Genomic DNA, 23,183 nt, shown 5'->3' with positions numbered 1-23,183 from the left:
CTTGAATATAACCAGGTTGGTCTTAAAGGTGCCACTGGACTCTCTCTGTTCTGCAGGGTCAGACCAACCCCTGAATAGATCTTCTTGCGAGTTTACTTGGCTGCGGGATGAAGAGGTGGCCTTTTGCGCCACCTACTGGATAAGGCTAAACCTGCGGCACTATCTAGAGGGGAGAGAGATTTTTTGCTCATGAATGACTCTGAAAGCTGACGGCGGCTTCTGCTCCTCCTCCCCTTTCCTCTTCTCTGTCCTCCTGGATCCATTTGAGAGCAAACTTGTGGAGTAGCTAGATGTGTGTCACAGAGACCCCAAACTCACCTGAAATTCTGGGATAATCTCCTCTCGGCAAGATTAGCCTTCCACATTCCATTGAAACAGGAGGACAGAATCCTTCTGCCAAGGAGTTTTCAAGAAGAAAGGGACGAGTTAGAGGTAAGAAGGTAGAATTCCTTTGCAACTGGGAAAGGGGTGTGCAGTTAATATGTGCAGCATAGGTCTGTGTGTAATTTTTGGGAGGACAGGTGGCATGGTCCTTAGCACCTTTATCTGCATGCAGGGTTTTTTGTTTTCGTTTTTAAATGAAGATGCTGGAACAAACACTGCAGCTCCGCAGGGACTCTGGCAGCCAATGAGCAACGATTCTGCGCTGCTTTAAAGTAAACTGGGGTGAAGTGTGGGAATGAATGAAACCCTCCTCCATGAATGAGTGCCTAGCTTGTTAGTTTTTTAAGCACTGTTTTGAGAAAGGTTTGGGAGGAGGATCAGGATGAATGGTAGTGTGGTTTTCCAGCAAATCACCTTGCCTTGTTTTTTTCCCTGTGCTTGGAGCAGGAGTCCAGGAGGAACACCTTGAAGATGTTGGGAAGATAACAGCTGGATGCTGAGACCCTCCCTGTAGCCGGCCTTCATTAGGACAGCTAAGTCTGCCAAAGAAAGGTGGAAGCTCAGAACTCAGCCATCCTTCTATGTGAAAAAACGAGCGAAGAGCGCCAGCCCCACAGTGTGTGGGCTGGATTAAAGAAGATATGAGGCAAAACCCCAAATGGGACTAAAGGGCATTACAGAAAAAGGATAGAAGAACTGAAAGGCGTGGCCCCCGGAGGGGAAAGGCTCTCAAGAGGACTCTGGTGCACAGAAAGAGGCCCCCGGACCTCAGATTCCACCTAGCCGAAGGCACTGGATGGGAAAGAGTCTGCAATGGATTCTCCATGCTTATTGGGCAATGATCCGTACTCTTCTTATAACTGCTCCCTGAACAACTCCACTGTGGAGAATGAGACATGTCAGACGAACAGGACCAAACAGATCAGGAACGAGGAAGTGGCCAAAGTAGAGGTGGCTGTCCTCTGCCTCATCTTTTTCCTCGCCCTTACCGGGAACCTGTGTGTGCTGCTGGCCATCCGCACGACCCGTCACAAACACTCCCGCATGTATTTCTTCATGAAGCACCTCAGCATCGCCGACCTGGCTGTGGCCATCTTCCAGGTCTTGCCTCAACTCATCTGGGACATCACTTTCCGGTTCTATGGGCCCGATTACCTCTGCCGCCTGATCAAATACCTGCAGGTGGTGGGCATGTTTGCCTCGACGTACATGCTCCTGTTGATGTCCCTGGATCGGTGCTTGGCTATCTGTCAGCCCTTGAGGTCGTTACACAGGAGGTCTGACCGGTTGTCTGTCCTCCTCACTTGGATGGTGTGTCTCCTGTTCAGCATCCCCCAGCTCCAGATATTTTCCATGAGGGATGTGGGCAATGGGGAGATTGATTGCTGGGCAAAGTTCATCCAACCCTGGGGCTCTAAAGCTTACATCACCTGGATAACCTTGACTGTGTACATCATCCCCGTGTTCATGCTGAGTGTCTGCTATGGGTTGATCAGCTTCAAAATCTGGCAGAATGTGAGGCTGAAAACCATCCACGAGAACAACTCCAATCTGACCTCTGGCCATTCTCACAGGGGCACCCTGTCCAGGGTCAGCAGCGTGAAACTCATTTCCAAAGCAAAGATCCGGACTGTGAAAATGACCTTCATCATAGTCCTAGCATTCATTCTGTGCTGGACACCATTTTTCATTGTGCAGATGTGGATTGTGTGGGATGAGGATGCTCCAAAAGAAGGTACTGTATGCTCCCTTTCCTATCCTATATCTATGCCAACTTTATGCCACAAATGCACAGAATTGCCACACAATAATTTCTTTAAAATATGGATGTATTTTTAGCTGAGCTCATTATCGGGGCAGTTGATTAATAGGAAGCATTATTTAAGCTTTAGGCTGATCCTGCCTTGAGCAGGGGGTTGGACTAGATGGCCTGCATGGCCCCTTCCAACTCTGTGATTCTGTGATTCAGTGAAGTGATACAGCTTGATTTTGAGTCCAATAGAACATTAGAGATCTACAAGATTCTGATGCAGACCAGGACAACTACCCTCTGATACTATTTAAGTGGTCAGAGTAGAAGATCACTTCTTAGCATGATGAGCTGGAGCAAAGACAAGATGTAGACTTTGACATTTTGGGGGTTATTTATTTGACCTTGGTCAAATTGCCTGGCACCTTCTTTCCCTTCCCATCTTGATGTAGAATGGGATGCTTGGGTGTTTCTGAAATGATGTTCTGTGATAAAAATAAAAGGTAAGTAAGGAGTAAAGACAATGCACATGCAGGCATCTGGAATATCAGAGATCTGCTTCCCTTACGGTGATGCTTTCTGTGAGGCTGTTGTGTCAGAGGGAAGTCTCCTCATGCCAGGGGAGAACACTGCCACTCATAGAACAGAACTGCAGGGTCCAGCCTTCTGTTATTGCATATGCAGCTTCAGCAATGTCACTGGGTCAGTCCTGAAGGGATACTCCACCAGGTGATGACGTTGTTAGATTCCTTGATGCTGGGACTCAATGACGGAGCCAGAGGAATTTTGTGAATGGGTGGCCAGGTTGTCATCAGTGACTGGTGAATTCAGAGCTGATTAGAAGGCTAACTGTGAATGGTTTTCCAGACTTGGGTTGCTGCATGGGTCTGAAACAATGACAAATGTATGACAATGGTCTTTAGTAAAAAGCGTCATTGCTGTTAGGTCAGTTCTCTTCTAGGACATGGACACAAGTTGCCCGGAACTAGATTCATTTTTAACTTCTACCTCGTCTCCCTAAGTCATGGAGAAGACTTGTTCCAAACTTGCCCCTCCGAAAAAAACAGTGACAGGGGCACATGGCTGACCGGTTAAGTGCCTCGCAGCCCAGAGGAGTCTTTCGTTCTCAGTTCTGAATGAGAGAAGCCGAGGCAAGAGGCTGGGGTAGCATTTCAAAGCACTAGTTTTTACCCAAGTAGTTTGAAGTTACCTTTCCAATCTCTGAAATGTTTGACCTATAGCAGGGGTAGTCAAACTGCAGCCCTCCAGATGTCCATGGACTACAATTCCCAGGAGCCCCTGCCAGCATTTGCTGGCAGGGGCTCCTGGGAATTGTAGTCCATGGACATCTGGAGGGCCGCAGTTTGACTACCCCTGACCTATAGCATGCAGGCTTGGGCAAGCCAAATCAATCCTACCGAGCAACACCTTGAGTCTGTGGGATTCATGCATGCAGGCTTATTACTCGATGAATGTGCCATCATGTCATGTGTGAATGAATCACCACAGATCAAACGCCACAAACAGAAATTTCATATCACACTAGGGTGGGCATTGAGAGGTAGGTGCTTGCTCCAAGGTAGGAAACACCTGGAGATTTGGGGTGGGACCTGGACAGGAGCCTGCCGTAGAGCATCTTTTGAAAGCATCCATTTCCTCCAGGAGAAAGGATCTCTGTCATCTTCTCAACAGAGCCTACCTCAAAGGATTGCTACAAGGATTCAAATGGGACTGACCTATGTATATCATGCCAGAAATTTCATAAAGGTGATGAAATAAGACACTGTAAGATATACATTTGAGGAAATAAATAAAGGACGCACTTTTCTCAAGGCAGAAAATGATGATTTACTGATCCTTCTCTTCTTCTTCACTCAGGAATCCCATGTATTTCCCTTTGCTTTTGCCAGTGACGATCCAGTGACTGCAAAAATTGTTATGCCCAGGCAGTAAATGAGACAATGCAGGCTGGAGTTATGTAAATATTTATGCCCTGTTTTTGTCCCAATGGAATCCCAAATGGATTACAACATCAATCTTCTTGCCTCCATTTTATCCTCTCATAACAACCCTGTGAGTGACTGCCCACCAGTGAGCTTTGACAGTTGAGTGGAGATTTGAACCTGTCCCAGATTTTTGTCCCACACTCTGTCTACTTAGGGTTGCAAGTGTTCCCTGGCCACCTGAAAAGGATGGGGTGGGGGAGGGGAGGGTTGCCAGAACCAGGTTGGGAAACTCTTAGAGATTTGGGGATGGAACCTGGGTCCCACCTGGAGGTTGGCATGTCTATATCCACCACATCATGCTGATTCTTTAGAAAATGTTGAAAAAAAAATCTTTGAACTGGTCTCCAGCCCTGTTGTTACTGTTCAATAACAGCTGTGGGGCCCCCAACATCGATTGTTGCTACAATGGAAGATGGGGAAGGGATTTCACTCATCTAACCACACACACTCTTTCCCTGAGGATAAAGTTTCCCATGAAGCTTCTGTTTATATCATGGGTATTCTTTTTTTTTAAATCAATGCACAGTGCATGCTGGTATTGGTTAGGAAAATTGCAGCCTCCCAAATCCTATTTAACTATTTAAAACATGTTGGCGATCCATTCATACAGCTTCTTCAGTCCCTCCTCCCCCCCCATTTAATCCTTCACTTATTGCTGAAAATGGACCAGATAGTGGGACAGATACAGTCCCATCCACTCTAATCCACACATGACCTTGGCCACACTGGGCAACTCCATGTGAAGGTTCAGTCTGATGTTTATGGTGTCGTGGTTAGAGTGTAGGATTAAGATGAAGGAGACCTATGTTTGAATGCAGTTTTTCATGGAAGCCATCTGGGTGATGCTTGGTCAGTCATTCTCAGCCCAAGGTACCTCAGAGTGGTGTTGTCACAAGGATAAAATGGAGGAGGATAAGGGGATGTTTTGGGGTTCCATTGGGGATAAAAGTTGGGTATAAATATCTAAAAGTAAAGGTAAAGGTATCCCCTGTGCAAGGACTGGGTCATATCTGCCCCTTGGGGTGACGCCCTCCAGTGTTTTCATGGCAGACTCAATACAGTGTGGCCTTGCCAGTGCCTTCCCCAGTCATTACCGTTTTACCCCCCAGCAGCAAGCTGGGTACTCATTTTACTGACCTCGGAAGGAAGGAAGGCTGAGTCAACCTTGAGCCGGCTGCTGGGATCGAACTCCCAACCTCATGGACAGATGGCATTTCTGCCGCTTACCACTCTGCGCATAGGCATATTTACACATCAACTAGTTTAGGCCCACCCAAATGAATAAATCTTTGCTATTTTATGTCATTATTAGTTCCCAATATTGTGTGTGAGGGGGCCATATTGCTTACTGTACTTTCCTATGATAACAGTAAATATATAGATAAATTGTACCTCATCTCCTGCTAGTCAGTTTGGTGTATTGGTTAAAGTCTAAGGCTAGGAGATCTAAGCCACTAAGTACTCACTGTGCCATGAGGCTTGGACCAGTCTCAGTGTAACCTACCTCACATGGTTGCAGTTGAGATAAAATGGAGGAAGAGAGAAACATATACATAGGTTTGAGCTCCTCAGAGGAAGAGCAGGATAAAATCTGTTAGATATCTATTTTCTGGAGCTCCAAAACTTCTTGTTAGCTACAGGCACAGCAAAAAAATGTTTATTTCCTTTTAACATCTCAAGAATGAGATTTTCATCACAATTATCTGCAATTATTATGGGCCTGCACAGTTAATTGGCTGAGCAGACAAAGGCCTTTTTGAAGAAGAGCCTTATGAAGTTTGAAAACTTTTATATACCCTCTAATGAAAAGAGGTTTGACAACATTTACTTTGTCCACAAGAGAAGCCAAAATACCAAAAGAGGACAGTGAGGGGGAAAAGTAGGTAGGAGAGTGAAGAGATGCTATTTTATCTCCCAGCAGAGGTAACAGCAAAATGAAAGATGAGGGGAAAGGTCATTTGTGAAAAAAGGACTGATAAAACATTGTAGGGGTGTGCATGTGTGTGTGTATGTGTATCAGTGCAAAAGATTGCATCACCTCCAATATAGTCCTTTATGAGCCAAAAATAATTACAAGATATGTGCCAATCCAAATATGTCTTTTCATATTTTGCTTACCATTTATTCACACAGAGTGTAAATAGCAGGGCAAGTAATCTTGTGGGTGACCTTCACACTTAAAAATGCAGGTGACAGACTGTGAACCAGAAACATTCTATTTTAGTCATTTTTAAGGGGGGAAATAGACAAAAATCCTTTTTGGGAACAGTCATTCCCAAACTCTGAACATTTCCGTACAGAGGGGTGAACCACGAGTAGCTTCCTGCTTCCAAACGTGGGTTAGAAAATCTTGCATTTGCAACCTTCCTCACAGGGAGACCCCTTCCACATTTTCCCTCTGCCCCATCGTGGCTTTATGCCTCCTGATGAGGCTTCAAGACCATGGACACTTTATAGATTTTATTTTACCTTTGACAGTGTACGTTTATGGTTGGGCTGCAATGCAGGAAATGGTGAGGGGAGTGTGGGTGCGAGGGTCGGGAAAAGCTGCCAAGAGTATTGCATGTTTCCCCCTCCATACAGTCTTATCCCTGGTTGCTCACTGGTTGCTCACTAATGAGATACACAGGGCCATTCCGCACCAGGATCTATGTGGCAAATTGGTTGCGGGACGAAAAAACGCCATTTTAAATAGTGGAATTCGTCGTTATGCATACCTGGCTTTGTAGTGGAATCCAGTTGCGTTTCTATCGTTTCCCACAGGTTTCCGGTCTCAGCAAAAATTGCTAGCCAGGAAGCGATATTGCTGAGCTCGTCCCGCCCCTGGCCGTCAAGCAGCCAATGGGCGGTCGTTATCATGATCCCCAAAGGCCCCTTTCCCTTTAAGGAAGTAAAAAAAAACAAACCACGTTGCAACGAATCTGCGTTGATTCGTTGCAACGGAGAGACCCATCTAGGTAGCAGGTGGCGGGTGAGCTGCCGTTTCATCGTTGCCACGCTCCCCCTGAGTGAAAAAAAATTAATCCCCCTCCCCGGCACGGGCGTGATTTTCGGCCGAAAATACAGTGAAAAATAAAGGGAAAATAACCCAGCAAACGGGGCTGTGTGTTGTTTCGTGCTTGGTGACTTAAAACAGCTCTGCAGCCAGGGAAGCCTCGCTGGGTAAACGAAGGCTCGCTGGTGCGTTGATCTCCGCTCGCTCAGAGAAAAAAAAATGGTGATTGCTTCACCGGAAGATCAGAGGAGAGAGCTAGGGGGAGGGACTTTGCAGAAACCGCAACAATGGTAACGCATAGAACTTTCTGCTAGTGTTGCAGATTGGTTGCAAGAGTGTAGTGCTTTCTGGAGGGTGAATCCACTTTTGGGGATTTCCCTGAAAGTGCTACAACAAAGCGCTTTTTGCGGATCGGTTTCAGGAGTGTTGCAGATTGTCTACGACATTGTGCATAACAGCAAAACAGTAGTGATTTCAATTTGTAACCATTGTGCTATTTTGGACGAGTGCGGAATGGCCCACAATTTAGGGTGGTAAATCCAGTTTTTGGCAATTACCAAAATCGCGAGTTAAAAATGGCCAAATCACGACCCAGCTACTCGACAGCCTTGGGCTGCAGGTGACATCAGGTGGAGGGTTTTTAAAAACCAACAACATTTGAAGGCTGTCCAGGAACATATTCTTTGTATGGAAATGGTCTCTGATGTCCAAGAACACTGACAAGTGTACATATCCAGTTGTACAAAAGACTGACCTTTTGACTAGTGAGATGGGATAGCCTGGTGTTTCAGTAAGTTCTCTCCATAGACCTAAAATTGGCTATTTCACCCCTGTACTGGCATGGCTTAATTACATATCAGTTGATGTCTCACAGCTGCTGGTCAGCTTTATAAAAGACCCATGTCCTATCCTGAGAGGAACTTGGTAATCATATTCCTTTCCACTATGGAATTTAGAGAGCCACCTTAATCAGGTCAATTCGGAAATGTCCTATTTTATTTGATGGAATAAAGGGCTTTTAGGATTGCAGGAGGAATGTCCCATCCAAAGAGTGAGAGGGAGCTGACATCAGGTCATTTGAGATCTGTTCCGCTGGAGAACGTGACTGCTTTGGAAGGGTGACTCTGTGGCATTATACCCCACTGAGATCCCCCCAACCCCAAAACCTCCCCTTTCCCCTCAATCTCCAGGAATTTCCCTCCCAGAGCCAGCACCCCTACCAAAAACAGAGATGAACAAATGGCTGATCAGCATCCAAATGCAGCAGTTCTTTTATGGAATTGCAAATCCAGCTGTGATATAAAAGATAGCACTTTCCAGAGCTTTCAGGGACTCCTTTGAACTTTCACTAAATGTAATTGCCCATGACGCCTCCCCACAGCGTGACCTTTAGTAGTTTCTCTCTGGTTGACAACACTGGTAACACCCTTGCAAGGAAAAGGGCTTTAAAACACTTCCTTACCTGCAGTCTGGTGCTACAAGTCAAACACATTCATTGTCAAGAGTGGCTTATTGTTAAGAGTGTCTTTACAGATCTTTTTCTCAGATAGTCAAGGGACTGCTGTATGACCTTGTACGTGTGGCTCTTCTGATGGTGTGAAAATAAGATGCTGGCTAGTGTGTCATCTAACTAAGCAGGATAAAGCTCCAAGTGGCCCACACTGTGGCCAGAGGAAACTGAAGTAACTGAAGTAACTCAGTGGTGGCCCTGTCCTTTTCTAGTTCTTGAAGATATAGCTTCCTAACAATAGACTTAATTTTCAGTTTTTTGGAACGAGCCAGGGTTTCTCAGCAGATACATTTATAGCTGTGGTTTTAAATGATCACTTTTTTTTATCCTGCTCTTGTTCCAAGGAATTCAGAATAATGTACACAGTTCTCCTCTCCTTCATGATACCCCAACAACAATCCCATAAGGCTGTTTAAACTAAATAGGAGGGCTGCTTACACTCCTGGAGAGAGACGTCCTGTTCCTTGTGGAGGAACTTAATAAGAGGGGGTGGGCAGATGTCACTTTTTTGTGGCATGGAGGTATCATACAATTTCTGTACCACTCAGTGTGTCATGTTAATATTTAAGCTATGCTTCAGTTCTTTCTGGCAGTTCCAGCATCAGATTTCTAGGATGCAAATGCATTGTTTACTGGATATCTCATTTTGTTGATTGCACTGATTCACTATGCGTAAGCCACCTTGAGTCCCTGTGAGAAATGCACAATATCAATAATGTAAATAAAATAAAATAAATCACATCCCATTAGGCTTCTATTAAAAGGGACAGGGCATTTTCCTCCTGGCCTGTTGACAATTCATCGTCATTTGAACATGGGTCTGTCAGGTCCTAGTCCTACTGCACATCACATAGCTTCTAGGCTGTTTGCTGGCTTAATGTAAGAACATGAGCCTTGCTGGATCAAACCAGTGGCCCAACTAATCATCCTGTCCCACACAGTTGGCCAACCAGTTGTCATAAAGGGCCAACAACAAGGCACAGATGTCAAGGCCTTCCCTGGTGTTGCCTCTGAATGTTGAGGCTTACTTTCCTTCTTTCTTTTTTTTTTGCAAGTGCAGAAATTGATCCATAATTGATCACCTGTAATTAGTCCACATTGTATGGCAATAGAAAAGAAGCTGTAAAAGAATTGGTCCAAGGAGAAGAATAAAGTCACAATTGTAAGGACTAGAGAATTTGGCTTTGGAGAAAATAAGTTTAGGATTGTGCTACCATGAAAAATGCTGCTCTTCAAAGAGCTGGAGAAAGCATCAGCTAGCAACCCACCATGCAAAGCACTCTGCCTACCAGCATCCTTATGGAAATAATGTTTACTTTCTTTGACATGTAGGGTTCTACAGAGCTTTTCTGGACAGAGCATAATGACTGTGCATCAGAAGTGTTGGTACATTTGTCCCACACTCTTCAGATTTCATAAAGGTAAAGGTAAAGGTATCCCCTATGCAAGCAACGAGTCATGTCTGACCCTTGGGGTGACGCCCTCTAGCGTTTTCATGGCAGACTCAATACGGGGTGGTTTGCCAGTGCCTTCCCCAGTCATGACCGTTTACCCCCCAGCAAGCTGGGTACTCATTTTACCGACCTTGGAAGGATGGAAGGCTGAGTCAACCTTGAGCCGGCTGCTGGGATCGAACTCCCAGCCTCATGGGCAAAGCTTTCAGACGGCTGCCTTACCACTCTGCGCCACAAGAGGCTTATTCAGATTTCATAGCACATGCTTAAACATTTGTACATATGGAGACTGTTTTTCACTTTTTAAAAGCTATGGCTACTATACCACCTGATCCAAAGGACCATATTGAAGCAGTTACTCAAGCACATTTATACCCCTTAGCAAATGCCAGGTTTTTAGGGTTGCCAGCTCTGGGGTGGGAATACCTGAACATTTTGGGGATGGAGCTTCGGGAGGGTGGGATTTTGACATAGGAAGAGCCTCAGCAGGGTACCATGCCAAAGAGTCTACCCTCCAGAGCAGCCACTTTATCTGGAGGAACTGATTTTGGTGGTCTGGAGATTAATTGTAATAGTGGGAGATCCACAAATAATTTTGACTTTTCATAACAATGCTAGCAATTTTTTTAGCACGTTAATGTATGCCAAGTGCTTCATGTGCAGTAATCATTACAACAATCTTGCAAAGCAAGCTAGGCTGGATTCACATTGAGCACTTACTGGCAAACTTAACAAGAAACAGCTGGCTGAACTTTCCTAGGTATTAGCTCCTGTTAAAATTACCCACCTTTTTGCTAACTCGTAATTAATATGTATTTTTGTGAAGTGTTCTTGTGTCTATTTTCAGCTCAATCAGCGACATTTATCCTAACAACAAAGTTCCCATAAATTATTTTGCAGATGTTTTACAATCAATATCTCAATCCTTAATATGGCCTCATCTTTGGACACTCCATTTCAGAGACTGGGGTGATGAACTGCCAAGACAGATGTCTCTAATAATCTGAGAAAAGCTCTAGATTTGCCCCAAAGTCTGAAGCTGAAAGGAAATGCTTTAGTTAAAACCCTTCAAAATGATAGAAGCAGCTCCTGTAGCTTAAAGAAATGAATGACATCAGCACATGTTGTTAAGAAATAACAAAAATATTATTAGTCTTCAAGCCTTGGTTTTTGTCAGTAAAAGACATGGCAAAGGTATAAGGTCCTTTCCAGGGCTGTTCTGGACATCAAGGGAGGAACGGTTACATCCAGGCTCAGCGGCAATCACCAAGTGATTTGCTGCCACCTGACTTACAGTTGTAGCCAGGCCTGGCTGCTTGCTACTGTTCAATAGCATCTACCATATCAAAGTCAAGGTGGTGACATGGATAAAGTTTCAGACTAGGAGCTGGAAGACTCAGATTCAAATCCCCATTCTGCTTTGGGAATTCACCTACTTCAGAGGATGAAATGGAAGAGAGGAGAACGATGTTAGAAGCTTTGGGTCACCATTGTGGGGAAAGTTTGGGTGTAAATAAGTAAATAAATATAGTGGAGGATAAAAGTAATTTGGTCAGTGGTTAGGAAGGAATGCAGGAAGCAAGGGAAGTTGAGGGCATTGGGTCTGCCAGGAGGCGAGATAGAGGAAATAGTGTAGGGAGGGGAAATACAAGAAAAATTTAGGTTCTCCACACAATTCCTTGCAGGTTCCCCACCAAGCAATGGGGCCAGGCCTGGCTTGCAACCCACAACTGGGCCCGGCTCTGCTGGCTTTGTGCCGCTGGGCCCAGCCCAGCATCTTGGAACACACAACTTGGCCAGAGATTTCTTATGAAGAGGGTACCAGAGGGTTAGAAGGAGGGAAAGCTGAAGACAGGAAGACAGGTAAAGGTAGGTGGGCTGCTGGGTAGGAAGGAGAGAAAAGAAAAGAGGCTATGGAGGCCTTTGGGAAATAGTGGGAGAGGAAAATGAGATATCCTCCACAAGTTCTCATGGGTGCCCTGCTTATATGATATGCTGTCTCTATGACATCTACTATAAAACATTTGCAAAGTTTTGTCCATAGGTACCAGGATATGAAGTTGCCTCAGCTCCTTAGACAGTATTTGTCAGGATATTGCAGTATTATGCTTAGCTGTGTGACAAACATATTGAGCATTAACAATGTCTGTTAACAATGTTTGCTATCCCTATGGCAATCATGGGAATAAAAACTCTCTTAAGGAAAGAGTTCTGATGAACTGCTAGCTTATATATTTTTACTTCTTCATCCCAGGATCCTCTGGGACACATTGAAATCTATGTTTCATCCCTAACCATGTAATCTGAGTAAGATTGTTTCCACAGAAATATTTTTCTCCTTGTTGATTTGCTTACAGTAGTGCTCTTTTGGGGAGCATTTGTATGGTATCGTCCTCAATTTGTCCTGCTTCTGTGTTTTCTCTGTCTTGTGAGTGGCTTTAAGAGTTTTAGTTTTAAAACCTGAAGTCCATAGCAAATTATAATTAACATTAAACAAATAAATGAGAAATACTGATTAGTCAAAATACTAACAGAAACAGACACATAGTGACAGTTTCCACATGAGGAATTTGCCCCTGGACAGTCTCTGGTTGCTGATGGGTTTTTGTGCTACTTCTATATGACATCATCAGCAACCTGAGGCTGCCCAGGGGCTGGCTTGAGTTTTGGCCAGATTTTCCTTGCGATGAGGAAAATCACCCAAACCGGATTTGCCACTCCTTATCATGTTTCATATCGAGGAGCAACCAGGGGCAAGCCCATGTGGAGGGAGAAACATGTGACAGTCTTTCTAGCATGGTCCCACCCTCACACCCGCCCTCCCCTCCCCTCTCCATTTCCCGCTCGCAAGAAAAAAATGGCATGGTCTGTGTTGCTGCAGGACCACAAAACTACATTCCCCAAGTTAAAATAAAATGTTCTGTCCTCATCTATTTTGAGAATGGGCAGCCAAGACACATCCCCGTTTGTGTTTTCTGGCATTTGGGATTTAACAGAGAAAAGAGGGGGACGTGTGATGAAGCAGCCCTCTCCCAATCAGCTAGGCACTCATGCTCCTCGTTTTTAAGTCGTAGTGTTCACACAAAATCATTCATTGGGGTCCAGTTACCATGGCCAGCCTCTTACAAATCTACCCAAACATAAGTAGAGACCAAAACACCAAGAATCCCCAAAAGGAGGGGAATGTTTTATTGTGGCATTTCTCCATAGCAATGCTAAAGTGTTATTTTTTTAAAAAAATCCTCTTGTGTTGTGGCATTACCACATAGCAACACGTAAGTGCCATTTAAAAAATAATAATTTTGTGGCTCAGGGGGAGGAAGTTTGAGTCCCCAAAACAACCCCTGTTCTGGGATTGATGGCTTGTAGTGATTGATAAGCTGAAGAGCAGGGGGGCGGGAATAAGTTCACTTTGTTTTGTCTTGCTGCCTCATCTGGAGGCAAAATTCACAACGAGGCAGTGGGAAAACATGGGAGGGGTCTCCCATCAGAAAGCTTGCAAACACATGGTTTCCAACCGAACATTTGCAAGCAGGAGGTGATGCCACCGTGCAGAAATGGTCAGGGTTTTGTTTTTGTTACAGTTGTACTAAATGTCACCATTGTCTTGGTTGCAACTTACCTCCTGCTAATATCCATTGCTTTGCTGAAACGGCATTCTTTGTGTTGTTTTAGCCCCTCCTTGCCAAAATGAAGGCCACAGACATGATACTAAAGGCTGTACTTTTATTAACTCCATATAACAGAGGTGCAAGTGGATAATAGTTCACTGACCTTCCTCTACCTTTTTTGTGCTTTCAGAGTAAGACCTAGGAAATGGTGCCTCACACAGGGATGCCAGTCACCAAGTGGGACTTGGAGAAGCCCTGGTTTTGCAGCTCATCTCCAGGTGACAGAGATCTGTTCCCCTGGAGAAAACAGCTGCTTTGGAGGGTGGACTCCATAGCATTATACTCCATTGAGGTCCCTCCTCACCCAAAATCCTGCCCACTCCTGGCTCCACCCCCAAAATCTCCAGGTATTTCCAAACCCAGAGCTGGCAACCCTCCTCCCACTGCAAATTTCTTCAGGCAACCTTGTCTTGATTTAAAATATCAGATCAGTCCTCAAAACTGCTCTTTGTTTTACCTGTCACTGTAAGTATGCCAAAGGGATTCCCGGCTGTGTCATCAGCATGCTAGCTGAGGAACTCTAGGGATAATAAGGGTGTCAAGGGTTCAAAGGTACTTCCCATCTGTCCAGTTTCTTTAAGCCAGAGACTGTGAGAAGCTTGAGTTGGCAAATTTCCCTCACCATCCTGCTGCTTCAGGATGCTGTTGACATGGATGATGACACAATTCATTCTGATGATTTATCTCTGATGGTCAAAGGGAAGAGGGTGGGATTGATGCCAATTCTTATGTAGGCTTCATCTCCCCCCCCCCCCCAAATCCATCACAAAGAGCCAATTTGGCTCTTGCTGCCAACTGCTATGATGAATTACTCTTCCAGTGCCTCTTTGAGTCACAGGTTCAGGAGCTATAGTCCCTCTTCCTGCATGGCATGAGCTGTGACCTAATTAATTGTGATGAACAAAGATCAAGTAGGTTGCATTATGTTACCTTTTACCTGTTGCCAATGAAATGAAAAAAGCTAATTTCATCCCACGGTTAATCATCATCATCATTTAATTTATATCCCGCCTCCTCCCGGAGGCTCGAGGCAGGTCACATAAAACCAATCCCCTAAAACCAGTACAATAAGAACAATAAAACATGGTGCCCTAAACCCCAATCCTTAACAAATTCATGAAGACAAGGCAAGAATGGTGGCAAGGTTCATTGTAAACTAACCCAATCTCCGCAATCCCGCTAAAAATGGGGAAGGAGCCCCCCCCCCCAATCCTGTTGGACCCTAAACCCACCAGTGAATACTGTCCTAACTAGTGTTCCAAGTTAGGGTTGCCAGGTCCCCCCCTGGCACTGGTGGGAGTGGGGTAGGGTAGGTCAGTTCAGCATCTCAGGGTTGTTGGGGTTGGGTTGAGAGCCTTAAACCATATTGCTTTGTTGCACAGTGCACAGCAAACACCACAGAGTGTGGCTAAAACAAAACCACTGCATTTCGAGCCTATCAACTGCCAAAAAGCTGAATGGCCCTCTATTTTCACTTGAGGTTCAGGTTAGGTAGGAAGTGTGAGGTCACATAAAACAGGGGTGCCGCTGCAGCCTTTTCCCTGCCCATCCTGCTGTTCATCCTGGTTCCATCTTGGGCCTCATCACGTCATGAGGCTGAAGCAGATTCCCCACTGGGACTCGATTGATCCTGACTTCCTTCTACTTCTTCGTATTTTGAACATTTCCAGTCACCTGTTGAGATTGCTGAAGTTTTTGTAGGGATGATTGAGGTCACCAGCCTATTCATTTTTGAAGACCAGGAAAGATTATATTACAATCTGCTGTAGTGTTTTGTTGCAACTTATTTGTTACGATGAAACTGTTGAGCTTTTCTCACCCCCCCCCCCCAGTGATTCTAAATGGATAAGAGTAACACAGGAGGGACATTATATAACATTCAATGCCAATAGAAGGAGAATTTACAGGAACTTTCTCTTCTTTTAGCATAAATGTCTCTGCTTAAGCCATGAATGTGTAAAAGAAGCCCTCACAAAAGAACATCCTAACATTAAACAGGCAAAATGACTGGTAATTTTAACAGTGGTTAATGCATGGGAAGTGTCTTTTAGATTCTCTTCCCCCCCACCCCCGTGAGCTACAACCGTTCAAAAGATCTATATTCCCTTGAACATTACACAGTGGCAACCAATCATCCAATAATTGCACTTTATTGTAGTTTGCACTCTGACACCTTTATTGTAGAACAAACAAAGAACAAACCATAACGCCTCTGTGCCAGTGCAAATACAGCTTTGGCTTCGTGGTAGATGTTTGTTGCTTAAATACATTATATTGTGGATGCAGTATTTGCAGTAGCCAGCATACTATACTAAGATTTTTGTCCCAGTGTGCAACACTGAACTTCATCTTCCACCTTGTCACCCACTCACCCAGTTTGCGGAGATCCCCTTGGAGCTCTTCACAGTCAGCTTTGGTTTTCACCATCTGTTCCACATAATATATTTCTGGTAAGGCCTTGGAGAAGGAGCCGGTCTCAAGGTTTAAGTTCCACTCAGCGCTAAACACCCACTGAGGGCAGCTGCCCCGCCCCTAAGTGCCTCCTCCTCCAACTGGCTTGCCTGTCTACCCAGCAACCAGCCAATCACCTTTCATTCCCCACCCCTGACCACCCCCTTCCCTCCAAGGTTCAGAGACTGCAGATCCCTGCTGCATGAGAGCTGCCCCTGCTGGTGAGTTCCCTGCCTGGGGGTTTCCAGCCTGAAGCTTTTCCAGGTTCTGGAGGGACGGAGAGGCCATCCACAAAGTTCTTCCACCCCACCCCCAATCTAGTGCCCGCTGTATTCCTGAATGCAACGGGCTTGGCCCCTAGTCCTGAATAATTTGGTGTCATCTACAAATTTGGCCACTATACTACTCACCTCTAGTTCCAGAACACTGATGAATAAATTAAATAGTACCAGCCCTAATACTGATTCTTGTGAGACCCCACTGCTTCATTGCAGTATAAGAGATAATGGGCAAATATGGGAAGTAGAAAGGTGAAAGTTTGGGAGGCTGAATGGAAAGCTTTCAAAGTTGTGGGAAAGTCTGACTTTGTAAACTTGGTTTTTCTACAGATGATGAGGACCAACTTCTATAGTCTTAATATCTGGAAATAATTTATCTTGCGTGTTAAGTGGGACATCTGGAAACCCATGCCTAAAAATGATATGGGGTAGTCTGCCAGTTCTCCATGAGCAGTAAAACTGGATTAGACACAGTGGGATTATCAATCATTTATTTTTGAATGAATGAATCAAGATGCTGGTAAATTTAACAGATATAAGCAAAGCATTTTTCAAAATGCCTGCAAAAAATGTTATTTCCTCACTCTTGAATGCACCATGTTTTTTCCCCCACCTCTCTGATTGTTTTTCCTAAATTGTCTACCCGGAAACAAAACCCTCAGCTTTAGAGAAGAGCTATTTTTTTTGTACCTCCTTTCCTACTTGGAGGAGTCTCAAAGCAACCTACAATCCCCGACCCTTCCTCTCCCTACAACAAATACGCTGTGTGGTATGTATGTGGGGGTGGGGGGTGGGAGAGCTGTGGAAGAACCATGATTGGCCCAAGGTCACCCAGCTAGCTGCATGTGGAGTAATGGGGATTCAAATTCAGTTCTCCAGATTAGAGGCTGCCACTTTTAACCTCTACACCAAGCTTTAGACCTCTCTGTATGATCAAAGAGCCTCTTGTGGCGCAGAGTGGTAAGGCAGCCCTCTGAAAGCTTTGCCCATGAGGCTGGGAGTTCAATCCCAGCAGCCGGCTCAAGGTTGACTCAGCCTTCCATCCTTCCAGGGTCAGTAAAATGAGTACCCAGCTTGCTAGGGGGTAAACGGTAATGACTGGGGACGGCACTGGCAAACCACCCCATATTGAGTCTGCCATGAAAATGCTAGAGGGCGTCACCCCAAGGGTCAGACATGACTCGGTGCTTGCACAGGGGATACCTTTACCTTTACCTTTATATGATCAAGGGACCCCTGGAAAGCCCCAGAGACTTTGGAACACAGCCTGAAGTAGCAAGCACATATGGCACACCAAGTTTTGGTATAAATATACCTATTAAATAACTCATAATAAAGCTATCTTTAAAGCTATGACTGAATGTTCAGACTGCCTCATAGCGAGGGTTGCCATGTTCCCCTGACTCCCGCCCCTTGCAGGGGATGAAGGAGGATAAGGTTGCCAGACCCAGATTGGGAAACTCCTGGAGATTTGGGGATAGAGCCTGAGGATGACAGGGACCTCAGTGTAGTACAATGCCATAGAGTCTACCCTCCAAAGCATCCATGTTCTCCATGGGAACTGATCTCTGTAGTCTGGAGATGACCTGTAATTCCAGGGGATCCCCAGGTCCCATCTGGAGGCCTATCATGACATTAATAGTAGGGCCAGCCCTTCTACCACCATGTGCTACAAAAATAAATATGAATCCCATAGCACTTGAATGGCTAACAACATTATATTCCAGCATAAACTTCTGTGGAACTGAGCTCTACTCCCAAAAATTGTATTGGAATAAATTGATGTTAGTTTTGTGGGTGCCACAAGACTTCTGTTTATTTTTCCTGAAGGGGGGGTAAAATGGCAGCCCTGACACACATCTAGTGTCTATTGATGCATGTTTTGCACCATCTCTCTCTGTTATCAGTGTCTGCACCATATCGTCAATAAGAGCTGTGATTTGGTAAACAGGATCCTCCCATCTTTCTCTGGCTCTCGTGACCTTGGGCACCCAGGTGATTTCTGTTTTCCTGAAAAACCACAGAACAGCACGCTATTGATTCCCTTCTTATGTGTTTCCTTTGATAGCACTGCCGTTCATAATCACTACACTCCTGGCGAGTCTGAACAGCTGTTGCAACCCTTGGATCTACATGCTTTTCACCGGTCATCTTTTCCATGACCTCTTGCACCGATTCCTTTGCTGCTCCTCCCGCTATCTAAAATCACATCAAGGTTGTGACCTCAGCGTCAGCAAGAAAAGCAACTCCTCCACGTTTGTCCTGAGTCTCAAAAGTTCCAGTCAGAGGAGCTTCACACAGCCGTCCACAGCATGAAGAAAGAAGGACAACCCAGGTCTCCATGAAGTACGTCATGAGTTGGGCAGTCTGACTTCAGTATGAACATGCTTGAGGATGTAAAGCAGCAGAAAACGGAGGTGTTTGGATGTAAATACATACAAACATACATGTTGTATACAAACTATATTAAAACTGTGTGCAGGATGTTCATTATTTAACTGAGACACAAGATAACAGGAAAACAATCATTAACACAAGGAATGTTTGGGAATGGGTCCCTCTGTCTGCAAAAGTAAGGGAGGGTTCTTGATGTTCTACTTCCACCACAGAACTCCAATTGCCAGTCTCATGATGTATCTGGACCCAAGTGCTGCCAACCTCCAGGTGTTGGCTGGAGATCCTCTAAGATTATAACTGCTCTCCAGGTGAGAGAGATCAGTTCACCTGGAGAAAACGGCCCCCTCAGAAGGTGGACTCTATGGCATTATATGCCATTGAAGTCCCTCCTCTCCCCAAAACTCACCCTTCTCAGGCTGCACCCCATCAAATCTCCAGGTATTTCCCAACCCAGACCAGTCAACACTACTTGTCCCTCAGGGGCAGCATATTGGGGATCATTTTGGCAACAGGGGGGTGGGAGGAGGTGAGGAAGTCTTTTCCAAGGGTGGGAATCCCTTTCATTGGTAGCAATTTGCCATGGGATCCAAGCCAATTAATAAGGTAGGGGTTTTTGCTATACTTTAACAAACATAGGTCAGTGAAGTCACAAATATAGTGTCCACCTTCATCCGGAAGGACATGAGAAGAGCAGTGGCGTGCTAGCCAGCTGAAATTGGTTGGCTTTCTTGCCAAACTATATGCACAGCAGAACCAGCTAGTGTCGATTCTCCTGGACTGGAGCATTCAGAATACACTGCAAATTGGGGGCTCCAATATGTAGAAAGCCCTACTACCAGATTGATTCGTAGTAGACAATAAAAAAGTTGCCATGGTGAGTGGTTCTGGGCAATCTAAACATGAAAGGTTTTTTTTTAATGTACATTGAGTATATTTCATAAAGGAGATATTAATGATATATAAATGATATTATAAATTATATTCCTATAGCCAAAGAAAACAATCAGAAATCCAAGTGGGATCCACAAGAAACTTGCAGGGAGGGGGGCATTCCTTTGTTTCTTCCCCTTTCCCCCTACTTCTATGACTCTCAATGTTTCTCCATCCTGCCACCCCTTCACTTACTTTCTCTCCCATGCCTATCATTCTCTCTGCCTTCTACTGCATCACTTCCTCTTTCTCAGTCTTTCTGTCCCCTCGTTAAAACTTTCTTTCTGCCCTCCATCACTCTCATTCTGTCTCTCTGCCCCATAAATTTCTATTTCTGTGCTAATACCCCAGCACTCTCTTTCTACCTCCCCACTTCTGCACTATCTCTTTCTCTCTGTCTGCTTCCTCCCTCAGCCAAGGTTTCACTCCCTCATCCCATTCCTTGCCAGATTGCTCAGAGCTGCTCCGGGTAGACCAGCCAAGCATCCCTCTCTTCTCTCATCGGTTCTCTAGGAGCATCTCTGGGCAGACCCACCAACTTTCTTCACACTGCTCTTGATGGTTTGCCAAGCTTCCCTCTCACCCTCATAGCCCTTGGCGGCTTACCCCAAGCTGCTGCAGGAGGGCCACTGAGACTTCCCTCTGCTGCTCACAATAGTTCACCTGGAATGGTTGCAGGGGGGCCAGCCGAGCTTCCCTCACCTCCCTTGCTGGCTTGCTTGGAGCAGCTCCAGGAAGGCCTGACAGGTTTCCCTTTGGCTGTTAGCTCACCCAGGTTGGTTTGCTTCAGGTGGGTTTGCTGAGACCTTCTGCTGCTGCTTTCCTCCCTTGATTTTCACCACCCTCATCCAGTTTTCAGTGGTTTGCCTGGCATGGCTCCAGGTAGATTGGGCCCAGGAGCACCTCTTAGGCTCCCTGCTCCCACAACAGCAGCCTCTGTTGCTGGAACTTTCAAAGATGATTGCATCATGCATATTTGGCGAAAATGACCCCAATGCAATTTTTAAACCTTTCATATTTTTCTGCAAGTTTAGGGAGCCACCTAATCTGTGGATATAGATATTGGCAGATAGGGGTCACACTTGGGAATTAGATATCTAAACGCAGAATTCTGAAATTTTTATTTCCCAATAGAATTTTTGAACTATTTTTAAAGGAGCTTTGACTCTCAAAAGCTTATACCCCCAAAATGGTGTTCATCTCTAAGATGCTACTGGGTTCAAATCTAGCTGTTTTAGTGCATGCCAAGATAACTCCCCTCTGAAATTAAAATATTACAGATATCTACTGTAATACTGTAGTGCACAGTGTCAATACAAACCTACAGTGTTCAGATAATACTTGAACATTCAGGGAACACCTGAAGGATATGTAGCATCAAATTCTGCACAGGAGAGTTTTTAAAAATAATTTTTAGGAAGCAAATTGATGTCTGCTCCATAGATTCTTCACACACAGTCCAGGAGAAGCTGCCATGTGATTCTGCTGCATGCATAGACGCTGATCCTATAGTGTGCATAGGACTGAATTCAACTTTATTTTAAATTGCCTTCGAGTAGCAACAAATAAGTGCTGAAATGGGTGATGCATTTGAGTCCTCTGATTTTCATTGAAAATCGTAGAGATGGATCATTAAGCCTTTGACTGTCTTAAAGGAAATGAGAGACATTGTGGGATCTGATCATAGACCTCCTAGTGTGCCCTATGTGTGGGGTTGTTTTAGTTTTACTATATTTTAAATATACATTTGAGCAGGTTTTGGTTTTTGTACTTTTAAACAAGCCTAGAGTGGGATATACATTTTCAATTGAATGAATAATACGGCTTGTTCTGAGATTACAATCTTGTTTAAAACGGAGAACCCCAACAATGGCTGAAGTAGTCATGGAGACGGCAGGCCTGGCTCCAGAGTGTCGCAGTGTGCTGTAATCAACTCAGTGGGTCTGGATTCAGAAACCTTTCTTCTAAGCCTCCCCTCCTCTCAGTGAATGGGAAATTTGTGTGAATATTGTACAAGAGCTAATCTTATGTAAGCTAACTTTACTCCAGAAAATGCACTAAAGAGGTTGGGCCAAAGCACAGCTCCACAGAGGTCTTTTATAGACCAGCATCGAAATGACAACACGATCACAGTGATTCAGGAGAATGAACTGGCGTGCAGGAGTCACTCCATCAGTTACCAACATGAATGTCCACAGGACTTTCTTTACAGAGCAATGCAACTTTTTCATATTCGAAGAGTTCTTGTGATACCTGAATCTTGTTCAGTTGATTGATGGGGAAGATCGGACTCAGCTCAGTGACTGTCAAATTAAATCTGAGCATAAATTCTTTGATGGTGACATTCAAAAAGCTTTTATTTATGATGGATATAACTTCATTGTAGATAACTTTGATAAATATGATGTAGATATAACTTCGCAACTGTGTAACTCACTTTATCATGCAAGTACTATGGGGAAAAAAACTTATATGTAAATATTATGTTTTGTTTAAGACGGGAAAAAAAATGAAAACATGGATGTCAAACCAGGAGGGTGGGAGAAACAAAATGCATTTCACACAAAATGTAAAATAAATGTAAATGTAAAATGTACAGTAAATGGGACAAATAATGTGCCAAATGTGCACCATACCATGCCTTATCAGATTTGTAAACGGTTCCTCTTGATTTAATTTCTCTAGCAAGTCTTCTTGCTCCCACCGTGATGACTGTGGGGTAAAATAATGGTCCTGCTGGCCAGAGCACATAGAGGAATAGGGGGTAAGAGACCACCAAAAGAGGAAGTGGGGGCAGGAGCCACAATGGTTGCATCCAGTTTCATTTTCTCAAAATCTTTGAAAGAAGGAATAGAAGAAGAAGAAGAAGAGTTGGTTCTTATATGCCACTTTTCTCTACCCAAAGGAGGCGCAACGCGGCTTACAGTCACCTTCCCTTTCCTCTCCCCACAACAGACAGCCTGTGAATTGGGTGAGGCTGAGAAAGCCCTAATATCACTGCTCGGTCAGAACAGTTTTATCAGTGCTGTGGTGAGCCCAAGGTCACCCAGCTGACTGTATGTGGGGGAGTGCAAAATCGAACCCGGCATGCCAGATTAGAAGTCCGCACTCCTAACCACTACGCCAAACTGGAATAGATTTTAAAACTACATGGTAGCCAGGTAAGAATCATTTTTGAAAAATGTTGTTCATGTCATCAACAGAAATGTAAATAACAACAAGGACAACAGCAGGTCTATAACCCTGTGAACTAAAGAGATAGGGTGCTAGGGTGAAATGCTGGGGAGTTGTGTTGCAGAACGGCATCCTTGCACCCTAATATAATATAGTCTGGGATGTCTGTCATTAGTTATGACA

The 23,183-nt window shown here is 44.7% G+C and overlaps 1 protein-coding gene across 1 annotated transcript; it reads left to right on the top strand.

The window, feature by feature from the left end:
- Positions 1-235: 235 nt before the first annotated feature.
- On the top strand, positions 236-22,459 carry OXTR (oxytocin receptor). Its single transcript, XM_077325268.1, has 3 exons — positions 236-432; positions 832-2,119; positions 18,568-22,459. Exons 2-3 carry the CDS (start codon positions 1,198-1,200, stop codon positions 18,813-18,815), a joined length of 1,170 nt encoding a protein of 389 aa, XP_077181383.1. The 5' UTR covers positions 236-432; positions 832-1,197; the 3' UTR covers positions 18,816-22,459.
- The last annotated feature ends 724 nt before the right edge of the window (positions 22,460-23,183 follow it).

This window comes from Paroedura picta, chromosome 3, assembly GCF_049243985.1.
Source record: "Paroedura picta isolate Pp20150507F chromosome 3, Ppicta_v3.0, whole genome shotgun sequence".
Taxonomy (NCBI): domain Eukaryota; kingdom Metazoa; phylum Chordata; class Lepidosauria; order Squamata; family Gekkonidae; genus Paroedura; species Paroedura picta.
Note: the sequence above shows the minus strand (reverse complement) of the source record. Positions and strands in the feature narration are given on the sequence as shown.

Coding starts and splice junctions, on each gene's coding strand:
- OXTR (XM_077325268.1), top strand. CDS start 1,198: ATGGATTCTCCATGCTTATTGGGCAATGATCCGTACTCTTCTTATAAC. Junction 2,120..18,567: donor TGAGGATGCTCCAAAAGAAG/GTACTGTATGCT, acceptor TTCCTTTGATAG/CACTGCCGTTCATAATCACT.